Source organism: Mesoplodon densirostris, chromosome 1 (assembly GCF_025265405.1).
Source record: "Mesoplodon densirostris isolate mMesDen1 chromosome 1, mMesDen1 primary haplotype, whole genome shotgun sequence".
NCBI lineage: Eukaryota > Metazoa > Chordata > Mammalia > Artiodactyla > Ziphiidae > Mesoplodon > Mesoplodon densirostris.
Window position 1 is genome coordinate 206880053 of NC_082661.1, and position 23995 is coordinate 206904047.

The window sequence follows — 23995 nt, forward strand, 5'->3', positions numbered from 1 at the left end:
TCTGATAATACTTAAAACACTTGACTTGTTTTTTCTGATTATTCTAATTTATTTGCATATTTTGGTTAAATCACTTGCACAATTTCCTTAATGATACAAGTTGTAATCAAGCTCTCTTATAAGTGCTCTATTCTTTTTAAAATTTACCAAGAAAAACATTTTTGTCCAAATTTCATTTAAGGCAGTATTTGTAAAGGAAAATTCCAACAACTATGCTTCATCTTATTTGTGTATGCATAATTTGTATGTCTCAGTTATTAAAAATGTGTTTGATGTGACTTCTTGTGATATGGGTTTGTGTCCCTCCCCAAAATTCACTTGTTGAAACTTTAAACCCCAGTACCTGAGAATGTGACCTTATTTGAAAATAGGGTGATTGCAAATGCAATTAGTTGTTAAGATGAGGTCATTGGCATGAGCCCTAATCCAATATGACTGATGTTCTTATAAAAAAGGGAAATTTGGGCATAGAGACATGTGTATAGGAAAAACGCCATGTGAACATGAAGATGGCCATCTAGGAGCCAAGGAGAGAGGCCAGGAATGGATCTTTCATTCAGTCCACAGAAGGAACCAATCCTACCAAAACCTGTATTTGGACTTCTAACCTTCAGAGCTGTGAGACAATAAATTTCTGTTGTTTAAGCCACCAGGTGTGTGATAATTTGTTAAAATAATTATAGCAAACCAATACAACTTGCTTAATATCATTTTATCTCTAAATTGTTGATTACTGATTTAACTACCAAAGTTTCTAAACAGAGAGTCAAACATTTTTACAAAATTGACTTCTATGGGGAATAATTATAAATAGAAAAGAGAAAGAACAGGAGTCTCCTCAGGGGCCTGTTTGACTAAAGGCACATACCAGGACAGAGATGCAGACTGAGAGACCAACTTTCTGGATCTGGGCAGAAATAAGGTGTTCGATTGTAAATTGAAGGAAGGCCAGGAATGGGAGTAGTTTGAAACAGTGAAAGACAGCTCTGTTCTCTGTTTAAAATGTAAACATGTATTATACACACCACTATATATAAAATTGATTAATAAGAACCGACTCTATAGCACAGGGAACTCTGCTCAGTACTCTGTAATGGCCTATATGGAAAAGAATCTTAAAAAAGAGTGGATCTATGTATATGTATAACTGATTCACTTTGCTGTACACCTGAAACTAACACAACATTGTAAATCAACTAGATTCCAATAATATTTTTTTTAATCCTGAAAAACAAAAACAAAACTTCAGTAGCCTAATACACTTTTCTTTTTTTTTAAACACTGGGTATAATTGGGCTCCATAGAAGCAAGACAATTGTTGTCTTGTATCTCTTGTAGACTACCCTAAAATTTAAAGCATCCTTAAATTTGAGTTCAAAAGACAAATCAGGGACAAATGATCCCAGATGGTAATTCAGGTATCTGAAATAGGATAGAATATTTTCTGCTTCAATTGACAATATTCTAATTGTGTAGAGGGTTTAAGAAGAGGTTTAAAATGCACTATCTAATTTGATTTTTTGTTTTTATGGGATAAGATATCAGGCCCTATTTCAACCTCCATGTTTCAAGGAGAAAACAGAGCAGCACAACACCAAAAACACCTGATTCCTAGAAAGAGAAATTAACTTTTCTCAAATCAAGAATAGGATGAAGCAGGACTGTGAAAACATTCCAGTCTCTTGCTTTTGATTTCCATCTTATTTATACAACAGCATATTGTACTAACTCACAGAGAAGTGCTATGTTTGTGCAGTGCTTTTCATAGACATTGCACAAACATTACGTTTTATACCAAAATTATCATATTGAATTTGATATCTCTTGAAATGCACTCGTTGATGATTGTCTCATTCATAAAATAGGCATTCAGAACACTTATCGACTTACTGTTGTATCCACCCCCCCCCCCCAAAATGTCCTTATCCTAATCCCTGGAACTTGTGAATATGTTAGGTTACAGGGCAAAGAAGAATTTAGGTTACAGTAGAAATTAAGATTACTAATCAACTGACCTTGAGATGGGGAGATTATTCTGAAATATTCTGAGGGGGCAATGTAATCACAATCGCTCTTATAAGTGGAAGAGAGGAAGACAGGAAGGAAAGAACCAGAAAGATGGCAGCTTGAGAAAGCCTTGACCCAATGTTTCTGGCTTTGTAGATGGAAGACGGGAACCATGAGTCAAGTACAGTGGTGGCCTTTAGAAGCTGAAAAAGGCAAGGAAAGAACTTCTTCTCTACGACCTCCAAAGGGAATGCAGACTTGGCACTGACACCTTGATTTCAGCCCAGGGCTACTTGTGTCAGATTTCTGACCTACAGTACTCTATAATATATTTGTATTGTTTTAAGCCTATAATTTTTTTGAAATTTGTTAAGGCAGCAATAGAAAGTGAATACAGGTAATATTACTGATTGAACATATCCAAAAAACAAATAGAGAATTCCTAAAAATAAACAGGGAATTGTAGCACTGTGTGGTAAATGGTATGCTGGAGAAATATGAGTTAGTATAGGAATATTAAGCCAAGTCCACTGAAGTTCACCAGGGACTGGGAAGGAAGTAGGACATAAAGGAAGAGTGGGTTTTCATTAAGAAAATTCTGGGTTGGTGTTATGATTTAAGGTGAATGAACAGCAGGTATAAAGACCAAAAAGCAAGAAGGAATATGGAATTTTGGGATAGTATTTTGGTATGGGAAATTTATAGCTTATGAGTAAAACAAAACAAAACAAAAAAACAACAAAAGCAAACAAGCAAGCTAACAAAAACTCCAATTACTGTCAGGCTAAAGACAGACTAATTATTTGAGAGATAAACATATTAAGGAGAATGCATTTGATATCTTGAGGGGATTGGAAGGCCATTAAAATGACTTCAGGATGAGCTTTGCATTTGGGATAGAAGAAACAGATTGAGAGGGGGCAGCAAGGGGTTCAGAGAGACCACATAGAAAGCTGTTGCTTTATGTACTTAGAAATGATGGCGGCCTGAACTGGGAGACTTGTAGGGAGGAAAAGAGAACGGACCACATTTTAGACTTTCTAGAAGAAAGATTCAACATGGATTTTTAATTCCTTGAGGAACAGTGGAAAGGGGGAAGAATATATTTTTATTGCTTTAGCCACTGAGTATATGGTGATGTCATGACCTTAAACAGAAACACAGAAATAAGAGTAGACTTTGATGTGAGATAAACAGTGAATTCAGTTTGAACAAATAGTACTGAGAATCCAAGTGACAATGTCCAGTGGGCCAAGCATGTGTTGTAGTCCTGGTGAGAAATCTAGTCTGGAGGTATTAATTGTATTATTACAGCATATAGATTATAATCACCAAAGGACAGTGGATTAGACAAGAAAAAAGTCATAGGCAGAACTTTGAGGAATTTCAACCTTCGTATGATGACTAAAGGAACTCAGTAAAGGCAACTGAGGAGTGACCAGAAATAAGTAGGTTTTGAGGAAATATGGCGACTGAGAAACCAAAAAAAGCAAACATTTAAGTAGAGGGAATAAGAAGCAATTTCACAGACTTGAGGAGACACCTGGTGTACTTGTAAAATAAGGGGTAAAAACATTTCATTAGGTCTAGTAACAAGCAAGTTAATGTTGCCATTGGCAAGGGCAGCTTCGTTAGCATGGGAATCAGATTGTGAAGGAAGTAGAGGACCATTGAGTATAAGAAACTATAAAGTTTGGATGAGAAGGGAATACAAGTACAATGGCAATTGGAAGTAAGCATGCTGTTTTGGGGGGAAAGATTAGAAGTCCTTGAAATTATTAGTGTAAGGTGGTCATAATAACGTGAGAGATAAAAGGTAAACCATAGAGAAGGAATCATTTTTAGACTCAGATCTTACAGCATGTAAAAAAAAATGGATACAGAGAATGAATGTAAAAACATTACAAGGAATTAAAGGTAGACGTGTTTGCTTATACTGTAACTAGAAATAATGAAGAAAAGATGAGTGCAGTGCAGAAAAGGGGACAGATTTGTCTGAAATGTATGACCTACCTCTATTCATTCTGTGGGGAGTTTTAGCAGTGCATTAATTGATGTCAATCTCCTACAGTAAGTAAAACTGACTCATAATGAATAGCCAATTGCTTCTTGGGCACCTAGGGCAAGAGTAGATTTGGGGCAATAGTAGATATCCATTCTAATCAGTAAATAAATATTGGTAATAAAATAAATGTATCCTTCAATCGTTTGCATTTATTTTATAAAATATTTGCAGATACATTTTTTATTTGTTTAAAATTGTAATTAAATGTACCTGATGTAAAATTTACCATTTTAAGTGTACACTTCTGCAGCATTAAGGATAGTACATTGTTGTGAAATGATCATTGGCATCCATGTTCAGAACATTTTCATCTTTTCACCTTCCCCACACTCTGTATGGATTGAATACAAACTATCCATTTCCCCCTCTCCTAGCCCCTGACAACCACTGTTCTACTTTTTGTCTCTGTGAATTTGATGAGATATTTCATATAAGTGGAATCATACAATATATGTCCTTTGTTGACTGGCCTATTTCACTTAGCATGCTGTCTTCAAGGTTCATCCATTTTGAAGGATGGGTTAGAATTTACCTGCCTTTTAATGTTGAATAATAGCCCATGGTACATATACACCACATTTTGTTTACCCATTTATCTGTTTATGGAAACTTGGGTTGCTTCCACATTTTGCTATTGTGAAAAATGCTGCTATGAATATGGGTGCACAAATATCTCTGCAGTCCCTGCTTTCAACTAACTCTCTTGACTATATGCCCAGAAATGGAATAGCTGGATCACATGGTAATTTTGGGTTTAATTTTCTGAAGAACCATCTTCCATTTTCCACAGTAGCTTCAACATTTTACATTTCTACCAGCAATGCATGGGATTTTGATTTCTCCACATACTCACCATCAATTATTTCCTAGTTTGTTGGTACTGGTCATGCTAATTGGTGTGAGGTAGTATTTCATCATGGGTTTGATTTGCATTTCCTTGATGATTAGTGATGTTGAACATCCTTTTTATGTGCCTATTTGACTTATGTATATCTTTTTTGGAGAAATATCTATATAAAGTCCTTTGCCCATTTTTAATTGAGTTGTTGTTTTTGTTGTTGTTGAGTTGTAGGAGTTCTTTATATATGCTGGATGTTAACCCCTTATCACTCAGCTTAAAGGATCCTTCCAAATTAGATCTCACCATTCCGAATCCTTGCCAAGTGCCTTGCTTGTCACAACGTGGACTATCTCTGTTTCTCAATGTTGTATTCATGGTATTTCAAGATCTACTCCCTATCTCCTCCTCAGCCTCTTTCTTCACTGATTTCCAGTTTGCATTTCCATCTTCCTTGACTCCCGAAGTGCTTGCAATTGCCCACACCTAGGTCTTTGCTGATGTGATCTCCTTACCAGAAGAGCACCTGGTCTCTGACTTTCTTCTTAAGAACTTCTATTTGGGGATATACTTGATTCAGAAGTTACCTCTGCTCAGAATCCATCCCTGAGACTGCTCCTTTTTTTGGTGCCCTGTGCTATTTTATACATGTGTCTTTTATCCTATTCCACATTATTTTGTAATCGTCTTTTACAGTTTAATTTCCTAGATTTGAGAAGAGAAACCATTTCTTATCTATCTTTATATTTGTAGTGAAGAGCCTTGTTAATGTCACATAAGAGTACAACAAATGCTGGTTGTTGTGGATCAAGTTAATAATAGTAACTTGAAATATTAATTTAAAAATGTAAAAGGATGGAATTGGATCTTTGCACAGCTGATAAATTTTAAACTACAAAATACTTAATATCAAACAGACCATACTTGTTCTTTGCCTGGCTTTCTTCTTTCTCCCTTTAAATTCTTTTCTCTCTGCTTCTCTGTTTCCCTCTCCCTCAGTCTCTCTCTCCTCCTTCCATCTAACCTAACTCTCTAACTTTTATTTTTAGTTGAAAATGTTCATACTTTTGGAATAGACAAGAACAATATATCATATAGTAAGATGTCTAATTTACTTATATATTTAATGAAGTATTATTATGATTAATAATCAATCATAGCTGCAGTCAGAAGGAACTAATCATTCAATGTTTCCTAGGCAGTCACTATAAATGTGCATTACCTCTCAAGACAATCAGTAATCTATAACTTCTGTAATGCTTTAAACATCACAGATGCTTTGCTTTAGTCCTAGCTGGTCATCAACAACAAGGGTCCATTTATATTAGTCAAATGTCTGGTAACAAGTTCACTGCAATTTGCCTCCCTAGAACAGTTTCTGGTAGGATGAGCACAATTTATGGTGAGCACATTGCAGATGATATACGGTATTCTGTGCCCCACAAAATCCTCTGTCTGGCGGCAGAATAGCGTTTGGTATGGATGCCTCCTTTCCATTTTTGTTAAGAAATTTATTTAGCTTAAATCTATTTTTAAATTGTCACCTAAGTATATAACGAATATTCATTAAAATTTAAGATAAATCTACTTTTTTATTTTATAGGAAATTTTCATTCCAAATTTACTAAGGATGATGGCAGTGGTAGATCTTGATGAAAATGCACTCACCAAATAGCACTGCAGAGACAGAGGTCTGTTATAAATTAAGGGAGAGAGTTTGTAATTGAATTTCCTTAAGAGATGTGACTTTGTTATTGAATAAAATGGGGTAAAACAATCAAAAGACTGAGCACTACTAAATAGAGTGCCAGGCATACATACCTTAAATAGAAAATCATCACTTAATTATTTGTATAAAAGCGTGAAGATAAATGTGTATTAACATTTTATTTTGCTAATTCTTAAAATGTTTGTTAAAAACATCTCTTTTTAACAAATTTGTTACTGGTTTTGGAATATTTGTAAGAGAAATTGCCAAGAAATTATCATGCACTGAATTGCTATAAGGCATGGTAATAAGGTATTTTACATATACCTTGTTAACATGAGTACATACATATGTACATGCATTTCTTTTCACTGTGATGTCCCTGAGGCACTACAAAATATATTGGTGATTTCTAAGCATTAAAGAATTATTAGGTTATTTTGAGTGTAGTGCATTAATTCTCCTAGGGATCTCGGAGGTAACAATAGTCTGATTCTATTTTTGAACCTCCCCAAAACTGAATATAAAACATTAATCCTGGTAGTATGTAAGGTTGTACAGGCTCCTTGAAAGTGTCACACTGCTAATTCAATCCAACGACTGAAATAACTCAGAGTAGTAACACTATTATTCCCAGAACAGGTTCTCAATGGAAGGCTTACATAATTGGTCCATTTATTTTAGATCAGAAGAAAAAATAGTCATTAGTTTTAAAATAAAATTATTAAAAAACAGAAAATATATATTTAAAGGTGTTAATTACGGGTAGGAGACATATGACTTAAATGTCAATTGATAAACAACATTTGGGAGACACTGGTAGAAGGTAGTATTGAATACATTTTAGTGAAGTCTGTTTTTAAAATAAACATCTTATGTATGTTGAGGATGTATATTTTGTCACGTAGATGATTACATTTATCCTATGTGTGTATTTTTTTGGTTTGCTGAAAAATAGATATGAACATGATTTCACATTATGTTATCTACAAACCAGAATATGTGCTTAACCTCATATTTATTTATTTATTTTATTTTATTTTATTTTTTATTGAAGTACAGTTGATTTACAATGTTTTTTTAGTTTCAAGTATACAGCAAAGTGATTCAGTTATACATACACACACACATATATATATAGTGTATATATATGTATTACATATATATTTATATTCTTTTTCAGATTCTTTTCCCTTATAGGTTATTACAAAATAATGAGTTGAGTTCCCTGTGCTATATAGTAGATCTTTCTGGTTTTATCTATTTTATCTGTTTTATATATAGTATTGTGTATCTGCTAATCCCAACCTCCTAATTTATCCCTCCCCTCCATCTCCTGCGTGGTAACCATAAGTTTGTTTCCTATGTCTGTGAGTTTATTTCTGCTTTGTATGTAAGTTCATTTTTGTCATTTTTTTTTTAGATTCGACATATAAGTGATATCATATGATATTTGTCTTTGACTTACTTCACTCTGTAATCTCTATTTAAAGTACTGGGATAAAATTTTAGATAGTCTTGTTTTTAATGCTAGCTCTCCAAGATGGTAGCCCGTACTACATGTGGCTGTTAAACATTTGGAATGTGGCTAGTACCAATTGAGATGTGTTGTACATATAATATATATAGTAGATTTCAAAACTTGCTGGAAAAAAGAATTCAAATTATTTCCTTAACTTTTACATTGATTATAGGTTGTGATAATAATATTTTGGATATGTTGGTGTAAAGTGTTATTAAAATCAATTTCACTTCTTTCTTTTCCTTTCTTAATGTGACTACTAGAAAATTTAAAACTATTAGGATGGCTAAAATATTTTGCTTGTATTATTTTTCAAATGGGCCAGTGTTAAACTCTAAGGAGAGGAATAATAGTTTGAGGATAGTAATAAAATGTCATGATTATAAGTTTTATAATTATTGTATCTTTACACAATGCAAGTCATTAAAAACATGATATTAAACTATATTTGTTGATGCTGAGATATGTTTCCAATATCTAATAATTAAAAGAAGTAACAAAAAAATTTTGAATATATAAGAATAATCGTCATATATGTATATATGTAGATATCAAAGTGATTGTAACTGAATGATGTAATTAAAATTGATTCCAATTTTCTCTTGCATTCCTTTCTGTTTTATTTAACTTCTACAACAAGAAAAATAAATAATCATTGTTAAAAAAAAGTTATGGAAAATGGTAGCTTATACAAGCAAAAAAGCAAAGTCTTTGGCAGACCTTTTATTAAACTGCAATTTGGCTTAAACTTTAGGAAAATTCAAAAATCCATTTCTCTCGTTTTGATATATTTCTTCCCTTTTTTCAACAAGATACACTGGATTCAAACTAAGATACTCAATGTAAATCTTACGATGTCTATATACATGGATAAGGCCTGTTAAAACTTTATGTTTTGTCTGGTTATAACCACAGAATTACTCCATAATAGCAGTAGAACTCACTTAACTGACAGAGTAGACCTTTAGTTGGTTAAAAATAAATGAGGCAATAATAACTATTCATTAAAATAAATTTAGCAAAAATGTATTTTCTAAGTATTAGCTTTCAAATTCTTTAAATAAATATTTTTAAAAGATTAAATGCTTAAACGCATATGATTATCTGATATTATAAGTTTGAAAAGCACTTTATTTTATATTTCATAATAACACTCACTTGTTAGATAAATGCCTCACTAAAGAATCACTTGACAGAGCAGAATCCTATAAAGAAACTTTCAACTGGAAAATTTAGATAAAATGCATTCTCTCAGAATAACCTAGAGAAGGGAATTCAGAGAACAGCTAGTAATTAAAACATGACAGATTCCATTCCAATTGTTTTAAATTGTTGAACAATTTTGGCCAGTTAAAAATTAAATCCCATTAGTACAAACTCACTTTGGGAATGTGAGATACTTTGAAATGAAGCAAAGGCTTTGGTGCCAATCTGCAGCCACTCAGTCATGTCCAAATGGCTCGGATCTGGGCAGCAGTGTCCCCTGGATCTCCACAGTAAAGCCACTATGAAGACGCCATCCGGATAGGGTTTCAGACCACACAAGGACAACTTAAGCCTCAATTCAAGGAGTTTCTGAGAAGATGGTATTAAGAACATGGGGTTAACAAAGCCAAAGTATTAGTGAATTATAGAAATGATTCTGAAAGTCCATAAACAGCCTCAGGCAAACTCCATCTCAGAATATGCTGCTGAAATCAGCGGAAAGTAATTTTAAGTCAGACACAGTAAATTATGATTGACAAATGTGGAAAATAAGAAAGATTGGTGAGTTACCATTTTACTATTTTTTATTTCAATTTCACTTTGTCAAGCAAGTCCTTATTCTCAATATCTATATGACAAAAGAGTCAATACTTCAAGAAATAAATAGAAGTGTTTCACCTGAAATAAAAGAAGCTAAAATATCTAATTGTATCTGCTTTTAAAACTTACAAACAGGTCAACAAGCAAAATTTACCAGTGAGAGATCAGAGCGTGTAAAAATCAGAGAGTGTAGAATGCCACTGGATATAGGTAAAAAGAGAAACATAAATGTGTACCAGCTACATCAGACTAAGGTAACCTTAGCAATGGTGAGGACAAAGTCATCTTCAAATGGGAATGATTTAAGGCTCTTATTGTTTTTAAAATTATAGTTCAAAACTATATTGCCTTAACAGTTGTAATTTTATTTTTTACTTTTTTAGGTTTATTTTAAAAAAATTTTTAACGTCTTTATTGGAGTATAATTGCTTTACTTTGTTGTGTTAGTTTCTGTTGTATAACAAAGTGAGTCAGCTTTATGTATATATATATATCCCCATATCCCCTCCCTCTTGTTTCTCCCTCCCACCCTCTCTATCCCACCCCTCTAGGTGGTCACAAAGCACCAAGCTGATCCCCAGAGTTATGAGGGTGCTTCCCACTAGCTATTTTACATTTGATTGTGTATATATGTCCATGCCACTCTCTCACTTCTTCCTAGCCCACACTTCCCCCTCCCTGTGTCCTCAAGTCCACTCTCTACGTCTGTGACTTTATTCTTGTCCTGCCCCTAAGTTCTTCAGAACTCATTTTTTTTTTTTTTTAGATTCCATATATATGTGTTAGCATACGGTATTTGTTTTTCTCTTTCTGACTTACTTCACACTATATGACAGACTCTAGGTCCATCCACTTCACTACAAAAAACTCAATTTCATTTCTTTTTAACGCTGAGTAATACTCCATTGTATATATGTGCCACATCTTCTTTATCCATTCATCTGTCAATGGACACTTAGGTTGATTCCGTGTCCTGGCTATTGTAAATAGTGCTGTAATGAATATTGTGGTACATGACCCTTTTTGAATTATGGTTTTCTCAGGGTATATGCCCAGTAGTGGCATTGCTGGGTCGTATGGTAGTTCTATTTTTAGTTTTTGAAGGAACCTCCATACTGTTCTGCATAGTGGCTGTATCAGTTTACATTCCCACCAACAGTGCAAAAGGGTTCCCTTTTCTCCACACAATCTCCAGCATTTATTGTTTGTAGATTATTTGATGATGTCCTTTCTGACCAGTGTGAGTTGATACCTCATTGTGGTTTAGATTTGAATTTCTCTAATGATTAGTGATGTTGAGTATCCATTTTCATGTGTTTGTTGGCAATCTGTATATCTTCTTTGGAGAAATGTCTATTTAGGTCTTCTGCCCATTTTTGGATTGGGTTGTTGTTGTTTTTTTGATATTGAGTTGCATGAACTGCTTGTATATTTTGGAGATTACTCCTTTGTCAGTTCATTTTCAAGTATTTTCTCCCATTCTGAGGACTGTCTTTTCATCTTGTTTATGGCTTCCTTTGCTGTGCAAAAGCTTTTAAGTTTCATTAGGTCCCATTTGTTTATGTTTGTTTTTATTGCCATTTCTCTAGGAGGTGGGTCAAAAAGGATCTTGCTGTGATTTATGTCATAGAGTGTTCTGCCTATGTTTTCCTCTAAGAGTTTTATAGTGTCTGGCCTTATATTTAGGTCTTTAATCCATTTTGAGTTTATTTTCATGTATGGTGTTAGGGAGTGTTGTAATTTCATTCTTTTTCACATGTAGCTGTTCAGTTTTCCCAGCACCAATTATTGAAGAGGCTGTCTTTTCTCCATTGTATATTCTTGATTTCTTTATCAAAGAGAAGGTGACCATATGTATCTGGGTTTATCTCTGGGCTTCCTATCCTGTTCCATTGATCTATATTTCTGTTTTTGTGCCAGTCCCATGCTGTCTTGATTCCTGTAGTTTTGTAGTGTAGTCTGAAGTCAGGGAGCCTGGGTCCTCCAGCTCCATTTTTCTCAAGATTGTTTTGGCTATTTGCAGTCTTTTGTGTTTCCATAAAAATTGTGAAATTTTTTGTTCTAGTTCTGTGAAAAATGCCATTGGTAGTTTGATAGGGATTGCATTGAATCTGTAGAGTACTTTGTGTAGTACAGTCATTTTCACAATGTTCATTCTTCCAATCCAAGGACTTGGTATATCTCTCCATCTGTTTGCATCATCTTTAATTTCTTTCATCTGTGTCTTATAGTTTTCTGCATACAGCTCTTTTGTCTCCTTAGGTAGGGTTATTCCTAGGTATTTTATTCTTTTTGTTGCAGTGGTAAATGGGAGTGTTTCCTTAATTACTCTTTCAGATTTTTTGTTGTTGGTATATAGGAATACAAGAGTTTTCTGTACATTAATATTGTATCTTGCTACTTTACCAATTTCATTGATTAACTCTGTAGTTTTCTGGTAGCATCTTTAGGATTATCTCTGTATATTACCATGTCATCTGCAAATAGTGACAGCTTTACATCTGTTTTTCCAATTTGGATTCCTTTTATTTCTTTTCCATCTCTGCTGTGGCTAAAACTTCCAAAACTATGTTGAAAAATAGTGGGGATAGTGGGCACCATTGTCTTTTTCCTGATCTTAGAGGAAATGGTTTCAGTTTTTTACTATTGAGAATGATGTTGGCTGTGGGTTTGTCATAAATGACCTTTATTATGTTGAGGTAAGCTCCCTCTGTGCCTACTTTCTGGAGAATTTTTATCATAAATGTGTGGGAAATTTTGTTGAATGCTTTTTCTGCAACTTTTGAGATTATCATATGGATTTTATCCTTCAGTTTGTTAATATGGTGCATCACATTGATTGGTTTTGGTGTACTGAAGAATCCCTGCATTCCTGGGATAAACCCCACTTGATCATGGTTTATGATCCTTTTAATGCGCTGCTGGATTCTGTTTGCTAGTATTTTGTTGAGGATTTTTGCATCTATGTTCATCAGTGATATTGGCCTGTAGTTTTCTTTCTTTGTGACATCTTTGTCTGGTTTTCGTATCAGAATGATGGTGGCCTCATAGAATGAGTTTGGGAGTTTTCCTCCCTCTGCTATATTTTGGAAGAATTTGAGAAGGATATGTGTTAGCTCTTCTCTAAATGTTTGATAGAATTCGCCAGTGAAGCCCTCTGGTCGTGGGCTTTTGTTTGTTGGAAGATATTTTTTTTCTTTTTTCTTTTTTTGGTGCGGTACGCGGACCTCTCACTGTTGTGGCCTCTCCCGTTGCGGATCACAGCCTCCAGACGCGCAGGCTTAGTGGCCATAGCCCATGGGCCCAGCTACTCCATGGCATGTGGGATCTTCCCAGACCGGGGCACGAACCCATGTCCCCTGCATCGGCAGGCGGACTCTCAACAACTGTGCCACCAGGGAAGCCCTAGTATTTCTTTTAAATATTCAAAACTATGTCTGATCTCACTTAAGATTTATTGGATCCCATTGCATAGATTTCCAAGTTTGTTAATCAAACAAGGCATGATTTGAGATATTTGATGCTTGCAGTGACGATTTATTTTAAATATCCTAGTAAAAATCAAATGATTTTTGAATAATGTCAAAAATTCCTGAGAAAAATTAAGAATGTTATCTGATGCTTACTGTAAAATAATAAAATAATTCATCTTATCCAAAATGAAAAAAAATACTATTTTATGGAAAACTTTATAAGTACTAAAATAACACCCTAATCATGTAATAACAGTTGATAATGTGCTGGTTCTTTTTTCTTTACCATTAACATTTTCCTGTTTGCAAAGTACCCTTTACTTTCTTCCACGTTGTGTGGCGGCAGAAAGAATAATAAACTGGAACTCAAGAAATCTGTTTATCTTTGTATCTACCAGTAAATAAAGACTGGATAAAGACAAGTTCCTTGACTTCTCTGGCCATAGTTTATTCTTCTAGATTCTATTTATTTAGGGACTTTTTAGTTTTCTGAGCTTCCTCCTCTCTGGGGGAATGAATTCTGGGTGGAAAAACTGATTACTTTTTATCCTTACTATATCTGTCCTTTTTATCATTATCTGTCTGAGATGATGCATTCTAAAGGAAAGGAAACTTACCTTTTCAAGTTGCTTTAACTGTCACAGCAGTCTATACACATAGGTACTTCATATTTACTTTTAAAATAGATTGTCTTTTCACAATTGTTATATATTTTTATTCATGATACTAATATTTTATAATAGAGTGACTTTCTAACATCATGTCGTTATACAACGCCTGTCACTAAACTTCACAAAACGGAGGTGGGTTTAGTCGTGAAGTATTTTAACAGAAGGAGAGAAAGAAATAGACGTATGTTTCCTATTCACGTATAAGTATAAATACATCTTGCTGATACAATCCATACAAGTTAGTTTTGCTCTGTCCAGAGGGTCATTCTAGAGCTTGATACCCTGTTTAATAATGGTGAAACACTGAAAATATATTGCAGAAAACTGCTTGGTGAGACCACAATGAATATTAAAACACCCCCAGATACTTCCAGCATTACTTAAAAATATTACCTTTTTAAAATGATTATGTTAACATCATTTCATCATAGTTAAGGAAAAGTTTTGTGATTATTCAAAAAGATAAAACCTCATAATATGATTGCTGATTGCCAAGTGTTTTCATTATCAAATATCACTTTATGATTCAAAATATTAAAAATGCAGACCTTTTGCATTATACGTAATTTTGACAGAATGGCAGAATCATTACAATCTTCATTAAACTTCATTGCATTTACTATAAATAATTTCAATAAAATTGCTACTATATTACCTTCCAGTTGTTAACAGAATCATATAGATTTACTTCTCTCCAAGTTCAATAGTTTGTACTACACTGTAGCTCCTTTAAAAACAATGTTTCACTATGTCTCTATTGAAGTTTGTATTGATGATTCAGATTTCTGAATTGCAAATTATATTTTTCTTTACAACATACTGATCTACCTTGCCTTCCTTAGCAATATCAAATCGTATCCCAAACACAGCATCATTTTCCCCTTGATAGGTGCAGGTAGCAGTATTCTAGGGAAGATTCTTTTGTACTGATATTGCCAGGGATCATTATTCAGTCTTTGCTGCGTTACCATAAAAATAAAGTATTACTCACACGTTATTTTCATTGTATTTATTAGTTTCTAGCTCCACTATTCCACCATTAACAATATTTTGAATAAAAATCCTATGTAAACATACAATTTAATTCTTATTGATGCTTGATAGTTTGTATACCATTAAAAATATTTTATGCTATTGCTATAGATTTCAACTACTTTTATTTAGCCATATCCATGTATCTTCATATTATGGGAGTGGAGGATAGGAGATGGTAGATTAGACTGCTTGTTTAATAAAATAAATTAGTAAAATAGTAATGATAATTGATATATTTCCATAGACTTTCAGACCTGGAAGAGATCTTCTGGTTGGACTAGTTTCTCTAAATACTCTGGTGTATCATGCAGTAGAGATTTTATTTATGCCGATGTAGGGGAGCAAAACTGCCACCCCAAAATGTGTCTTTGGTATTAATATTATTTCAAGCTGAAAACAATCAAAGCCCAAAAGACTTGGAGAGTAACTTCAACTTTCGCCCAACTGCCTAAAAGAAAGAGGACAGAGGACCTCTTCCAGGAAGGGAGCTATCACCACAGGTTACCATAGTATGAACTAGGGGTATGGACATAAAAGAACTCAGCAAAGTCTGCTTCTTAAAATTTCTCTCTGTGTCCCATTGTTTGTGCAGGGCTGAGAGAACATTCATTTACCAAACACTTGTTTTTCCATCTCCATGTGTATTGCTTTCCTCCCCTTTGAAGCACAAAACCCCTACCTCAACATCCTCTTTTGTCTTTAGCTGAAAATGGTATTTAAGGTGAGGGTTTCAGCCATTTTGGTGAGTTACCCAGTTTTCCTGGGTCTCTCCCATGTATACATGTTATTAAATTTTGATTTTCTCCTGCTAATCTGCCTTATGTGAACTTGATTCTTAGACCAGCCAAAAGGACCCAGAAGGGTAGAGGAAAATTTCTTCCTCCCTGATACTCTTCTCTTTGTCCATCTTCCATCTCTCATCCCCTAAAGTCCAAATCCACTCATCCTGAAGACCCATTCAATTGCTACTACTTTCATAAACTCTCCTTGATTCCCAGTGCTGGAGGTTATATTCTTAGTTCACTTTATATTTTATGTAGGCCTTCCTATGACATTCATCCCCTTGTATTTTACATGATAGTATATAATATAATACAATATAAGGTAAACAATTTTTCCTCATAAACCATAATATTCCTGTCATCCTAAGCACACAAAACAACGCCTACTACAGGGTGAAGTTTAGTGGCAAACACATAGACTTCTTAACTGGTTTGGCATAGGTCTGATAATAAACTCAGCCACTTGGTTCTTAACTTCTCTGTGTTTCAGTTTCTTCATATAATCATTGAATGATAATGCTGCTTTCTTGTTATCTTTGAAAAGTTGTCTAGCCTTGTGACACACTTTAAAGGATTAACTGTTTACCGAGATATCCCATCTTGTACTCTGCTTGCAATTTAAAGTGGAAATGCAGTCTAATTAAATCTGAAGAGCATACTGACATCTTGCCTTATAGCTTTGTAACATGCAACTATTTCACATTTATTTCTTTGCTAGTATCAAATATTACATAAAATATAATTCAGTGTTTTAATATAAAATGATCATGTGGTAACTACTATCCTTATTTATATGAATTTTCAGAGATTTAAGTAATTTTTCCAATATCAGACAACTGATGGACGACAGAGGCATAACCCAAAAAGTATCTTTTTACACCAAGTACATATCTTATTTCCTGCCTTTTTGGAAAAAAGAAATATATACATATGTATATATTTGGAAAGTCCTATATATGTGAGTGCATATAAAAATATTGAGGGCTTCCCGGGTGGCGCAGTGGTTGAGAGTATGCCTGCCGATGCAGGGGACACGGGTTCGTGCCCCCGTCTGGGAAGATCCCACATGCCGCGGAGCAGCTGGGCCCGTGAGCCATGGCCGCTGAGCTTGTGCGTCCGGAGGCTGTGATCCGCAACGGGAGAGGCCACAACAGTGAGAGGTCCGCGTACCACAAAAAAAAAAAAAAAAAAAAAAAAAAAAAATATATATATATATATGTATATATATATATAAGATTATCCATCTATCTATCATCTATCTATCTATCTATCTAAAATCTCATTTAACTTTGATTACTTGGTGATTTTCAAATACCAAACAGTTAATTTAGTATTTTTTTCTCTTTCTGTTACACGCAGCTCCAAAACTTTCCCTTCTGTTTTTTGCCTCTTAGTCTTTTTTCTTTGAATTATTATTATTTTTTTAATAAACATAATATTTTTTAAATTTATTTATTTATTTATTTATTTTTGGCTGTGTTGGGTCTTCGTTGCTCTGCGTGGGCTTTCTCCAGTTGCGGCAAGCGGGGGCCACTCTTCTTCGCGGCGTGCGGGCCTCTCACTGTCGCGGCCTCTCTTGTTGCGGAGCACAGGCTCCAGACGCGCAGGCTCAGTAGTTGTGGCTCATGGGCCCAGTTGCTCCGTGGCATGCGGGATCTTCCCAGACCAGGGCTCGAACCCGTGTCCCGTGCATCGGCAGGCAGATTCTCAACCACTGCACCACCAGGGAAGCCCCTCTTTGAATTATTTTTAATGAATAACCTGTCATACAACTTTAAAAAAATTTTTTTTTATGGTATGTGGGCCTCTCACTGTTGTGGCCTCTCCCGTTGCAGAGCACAGGCTCCGGACGCGCAGGCTCAGCGGCCATGGCTCACGGCCCCAGCCGCTCCGCGGCATGTGGGACCCTCCAGGACCAGGGCACGAACCCGTGTCCCCTGCATCAGCAGGCAGACTCTCAACCACTGCGCCACCAGGGAAGCCCTGTCATACAACTTTTTAAACCAAATCATCTTTACAACTTTGCTCTATAAAGTATACTAAATTTTAAGAAGTGTTTAAGCATTTTAAACATATATAATTGATTCCAAAGTATCTTAACATAAATATAATTTTCAGTTCTTATGCTAATTATTGTTGTTAATGTATATGCAAACGTTATCTATTAATCAACTTTGGTTTTTCTATAAAATAAAAAAAATTGCCATTATGTAAATAATTAGTTTTTGATATATGGTGACAGTGAAGTGCTGTTCCTACTCTAAAATAACCTTGGAAGCGTCATTGTGGAATTAATATCTTAAACTAGAATCAATAGGAACTGATAGCAAATGTTATCAAACATTTCCAGCTCTGCATTTTAGAACTATAACTCCCTTAGCTTTTACATTCGTTTCAATACAGCCACACACTTAAATTATCTGTTATATCACTTCTCTTAAGAAACAGTCTGTACTTTGAGATCAAGCAAACACACCATATTGGGTAAAGAAACAGGAAAAAGTACAAAGAGGAATTAGAGAATGAATCTTATACTCACGGAATGTTCTATAAAATTCTTCAAGAGCCAGGTGCTTGTCTGAGTTAAAATCATCATATTTCAGTAGATCATACAAAGTACAATCAGAAAGGTCTTTGCCAAGTTCTTCCTGTTTTATCACCTGACAAGAAAATTAAATTCATGCAATTATATCTGTCTTAACATTTCTACAGTATAATTAATTATATGTAAATCACTTAATAGCCAATTTAAATCTGTAGCTGGGCAAAGAACTGAACCTATGAGAAACCTGGGTTTTCAGTTACTGGACATTTATTTTCAACTGTTTCAAAGATATACTTATAAATTTGACTTAGTTGCTTTGACGTTAAGATACGTACTTAGAATTTAGCCTAAATTTTCTAATACAAATATCTCCCAGTAGGACCCAGAAAATCTGAACACTAAAAGGACAATTTTGTATTTCAGTCATTTCCTTTGCTCCACTTATATTGACTCAAGGAAATACCTGCACATGAAAATTTCCTCCAATGTCTCAGTGACCCATGTCAAAATAGAACAGCTCTTCTCCAACAAAAAGAGTGAGGAAATTTGGTCCAACTTTCATCTTCCTATTATTTGTAAAAAATGAAGTTAGTATTTTTTTTCTCTTCTGCCTAAACTCCTCCCCAGCTGGAAATGAAGGCATTTGGTGTTCTGAATTAACTCCCTGGGTCACAAAGGAGCTATTCAACAAATGACTGTTTCCAGGAGCCAGATAGAATTAATGCACTGATTGATGATGGAAACCTACCCAAGCATGGGTGAGGAAAATCACCAGACTGCTTTTCTATTCTGTGCTCTGTTCCATGGACTGGGGCAGTAGCTTTTTTATACTCTGTTTTTTACCAGACAGATATAGCCTGTCTGGTAAAAGAGGTCTGCAAGATTTTTCAAACATTCCTTTTCATTCTGGGTAGCTGCATAGCTGTGTCCACAGTCTTTCATATTTGTCCACAGAGGGATTGGTTCATATTGCTTGGAGCTTTGCTTCCCCGTGTTTTTTTTTTTTTTTTTTTTTTTTAAGTTGGTGCAATCACGAAACACAGACTCTGAAGTCAGCCAGCTAGGGGGGTTCAGACCATGCCAAGGCCACTTAATAGTTCTATAATATCTGGCAAATCACTCAACCTTTTCTCAATCAGAAATTAAAGATAGTAACCTCTATCTCTCCTGGTTGCTGTGCAGACTTATAAAAACACGTATATGCTTATACACACACATATCGTCAAGTGCAAGATATACAGTATACATTCAGACCTAATCAAAGTTAAAAATAATGATTTTTATTTAATGTGCTTCTCATTATAATAATTCACTGCAGATTTCCACACCAGCTTGTGCACATTATAGTTGTATATTCATGATGCTTTATTATTTCTTTTGGTAGAGCAGGATGATTCAAGCTTTGTCACAGCAATGGCGGATTGGTGATAGGAATTTCTAAAGAGCTATTTTTAACCTTTTATGGAACATCCATAAGTTAGAAGTTGTTATGCCTGTGCTTGGATGAGCTGCAGAGACAGCTCTGAGGATGGAGCTTAGCCGTTGGATCACTAGAAGCTCCAGCCCCTCCTGTAGCCACCTGAGTGGTGACATGCAATGATAGCACTTGCACTGCTAAATACGACTTTTACACATTATGTGTTCTCTCTTCTTTTTTACTGGATTCAAATTTCATTGGCTAAGCTGGCATTTGCTGCCTTAGAAGGGGGGAAAAGTGAATGATTTATCTGCTTTCCTTATAAATGCTTATTGTCAATAGTGTGGATTAAAGCCCTAGGCTTTAGCACTAAGGATTAACAAAACTATCTAATGTCTGAAGCTATCTCTCCTATAAGCCTGATGGGGAAACAAGTACTGCTTTTCTGTTTAGAAAGCAACGGAGCTCTCAGCCACTCTCCATCTCTTATTTGTTAGATAATGGGAAGTGAATTTTCCCAGGTAGCGGAGGGGCAGTGTGTTTGATCTTACCTCATTATACACTTCCTAAAGACCTGCAGTGCCAGCACTGAAGTAATTTTTAGGATGCAGTGACACCAGGATTTGGTCAGATATTTTAATACTATTTTTAGTGACTTTTAGTCAAGTACCTGTTTGTGAAACGATGGAACAGAAAGTTGGGGGAGAAGCTTTCATCATTGTAGTGTATGTCTCATATTTATTTCTGTTCTAATATTTCACTCAAGTTAAATCATGTATAGACCAAGAGAACAGACTCCTACTTTTTTCCTTGAAACTGGTTTTGGCATAAGACTAGCTTGCTTTTGATTTGATCTTGAACTTGATTTGATCATGATTACAAAACTCAAGCTGGATATGTTGTTTTAATGAGTGTGCTTTAGAAAAGTGCATGGTCCTGGCTAGTGAGCTTTTTATAAAAATCCTTGTTCACTGACACTTGGCCATGCCCATGCACAGGGGAGAGGTGATTCACTCCCTCATTCTTCCATATTTTAAATACACGTTTTCCTCATTTAGTCCATTTTTGGTCAATGAAATAGCTTACTTAAGACATGCTTCCTAGTAACTTTTTCTCTCCTTTGTTTCTTGATGGGAGCATTGGCACACTCTGGGGTGTTCCAAATGCGGAAGATACTTTCCTATAAACCTTTTAACCAGCCTGGGAAAATTGCTTCAGATATTTGGAGTTCTGATAGCCTTAACAAGCTGAATGTGTGACTCGGGGAAAGAAAGTATAAAACAAAATAGAAGTAGTAATACATTAAGCACTCTTGTGCTGGGGATCCAAACTTGTAGGACATTTATTTCATTTATCTTCTGGCTCTGGTTCCAAAGACTTCCCACTGGAGCTTCCTCAAAATGCACATGTTACATCTGAACTAGAGATTCTTGACAAGGCCAGACTCACTGAATATATTGTCATTGAAGTATCTTAGGTTGAAACTTTAGTCTAGGAGGCCAGGCATAATTTCATTTGCAAAGTATTTTTTTAATTCAGGTAAGTATATTGTTTTTTTAAACATAATGCTATTGCACACTTACTAAAATATTGTGTAGTGTAAACAAATTTATATGCACTAGGAAACAAACAAATGAAAAGTATGTGACTTGCTTTATTGCGGTATTGTGGTAGGCTGGAACCAAACTGCAATATCTCTGAGACATGCCTGTACACTACACAGAATCTCAGATGACAATAACTTATCTAAAGATAAATAAAACTGGAAAGAGAAATAGAAAGTGCCAGCGGTAGATGTAGAGGATTGTCTCCCTGCTAAGAGATGTATGGTTATTAGATTTCTGGGGATAAGGCATGACTTGGACATCCAAGGTTATTATATTCACTCTCATAAAAGCAATAAGATACATGTAGTTGATTTTGATGGTCTCAAGTCAGGTCATGGTAATGAGACCATCTGTGTAGGGGGTAGGAAGACAGAGGAGTCTAATCTTCCAGTTTTGTGTCTTGTTCTTTCCTCTCCTTGGTGGAGTAGGAGAAAAGATGAACTCATGAAATATACCACTCATACTGACAACTACTAACGGGCACTTGCCATCTGCCTCTGCAAGGATGAAATCATGCGCTGCTGCAGCTGCTGACCTTCAACACCCCCTGAAAGGAGTTCAGGTGGAGATCAGAAATGAGGCCCTCTGTGCTCTGCGAAAAACTGGCAGAACAGGTCTCCAAATAGTTACATATTTTCAGGAGCCGATTTTATGAGCTCAATTCTTGCATCTCTTCATATCTAGAAAAGCACTAAAATCCTTTGTGGTGACATCTGCTCCTCATGACGAGTGACCTTCACGAGACCAGCAGAAACCTTCTGCAAAAAATATGTGCTTGATTACATGTACTCCCTCTTCACCAAAGTCACATGTATACTGACCTGTCCCCCAAAATCTTTGGAGCAGTTTCTCAGAGCTGTCTGAAATGCTGTCTCCCGGGCTATAGTCCTCATTTTGCCCCAAATAAAACTTAACTCACAGCTCTCACGTTGTGCATTTTTTTTCAGTTGATAATATGTTCAAGTAATCTGAGCTCTTCTTCATCCTTTGAAACTATTTTTCGCAAACTAATCATGCCCGTGTCAGAACCACAATGGTCTTAGTAGAGTTAGAGCTCAGTGATCCTCTATTTTAAAGAAAGTCCATCACGTTTGTGAAGTTAAGAAGAGGTAGATATATTCAGTCCTTTACTTGACAAATGTGTAGATTACATTCCAAGGCTCAGAAAATAAATATACTCCTGTGGTAACAATACACATCTCAAGGCACTGGCTTTTAAGTTTCTCCCACATCAATATAGGTTGGCTTTTCTATTACTTGGTTCTCCAGACTACTTCTTATCCACTTTCTTCCTTTCTCCCTCTCTCCCTTCCTCCATCCCTCTTTCTTTCCTTTCTTTACAAACACCATATGCCAAGAATAGTTCTAGGGACTGGAGATTAATTAGGAAGTAAGAATGACTCCCTTATGGAGTTAATATTCTAGAAACGGTGAGTGGGAACATGTAATCAATTGAAAAAACAAGATAATTATGGATGATCAACAGCACTTAAAAATAAATAATGTGAAAGGACAGAGGGTAAATAATTAATATTACAAATTATAATGGTTTAATCATATATAACTGATGCTACCCTGCAATTGGTGTATTAAAAGAAAAGAATTGCATAAAATAATCATATATTCTAAGTTTCCTTTTAGGTTTTGTAATACGCTTAACACATTAGAAGAAATTTAAAAAATCATTAGGACCATCATTTATTTTGAAAGACTAGCTGAAGAGATAAAATTATTAAACCATCGGTGGGATGAAAACTATTTTAGTTTTAAGGCATTCTATATGGCTCACAGGGATTCTCTGAACATGAATGCCAACATTTTTAATATACTTTGACATTCTAAAGGAAAGATGATACAAACAATATATTTTTAAAAAATTTAAAACAATTTTAATTTTCAAGTTGTCTTATGATACTATGAAGAGTTAAGGCAAAAAAAAAAGAATATTTGAAACTACTTACTAAGGTTTCCAGCTACAATTGAAATTACTGTTTAGTAATTGGAGCCCTGAGCTACACATAACCCAACAATACAGGTCTTACCTTTCTGTTTTAAGTGCTAATTGTTGCTGTTATGATCTACCTACTGGCATTGCCAATGCCATTTTAACACCTGGTTTCTGCTGCCTTATTTTGTATACCTGACAGGTTTATGGGGTTTGTAAATGTTGAATAGGATTAATTACAATGGCACTCCCAGACAGTCCTCACTTATCTCCTCCTCTACCCAAACAAATGCTTATTTATTTGCATTTAGTTTGTTTCCACTAAAATAGCATTTTATCTATGGGGTAAAACAATTCTTACCAATCTCATTATACATAAATATGTTGACTAGCTACAAGAACCCCTTTAAAAATCTTTAAAATTGTAATAGGCTTAACAACTCAAAATAAAGACTAACTGTCCATTCCCTATGTAACAGTTCTAATAAATTTTAAAGAAAATGGATATGTACAAAGTCTGCAAAGACATGAGCACCATGCTTATCCTGTTAGCTTAAAAATATCTAGCGTTATT

General features: G+C 35.0%; 1 protein-coding gene across 3 annotated transcripts in view; it reads right to left on the reverse strand.

Moving 5' to 3' along the window:
• FSTL5 (follistatin like 5) overlaps nt 1-23995 on the reverse strand; it is a 547068-nt gene that overhangs the window by 256402 nt on the left and 266671 nt on the right. For all 3 annotated transcript variants that reach the window (XM_060093813.1, XM_060093804.1, XM_060093793.1), the window contains exon 5: nt 18447-18567. In XM_060093813.1, the coding sequence (XP_059949796.1) occupies nt 18447-18567 (121 nt within the window). The remainder of the gene's footprint in view (nt 1-18446; nt 18568-23995) is intronic.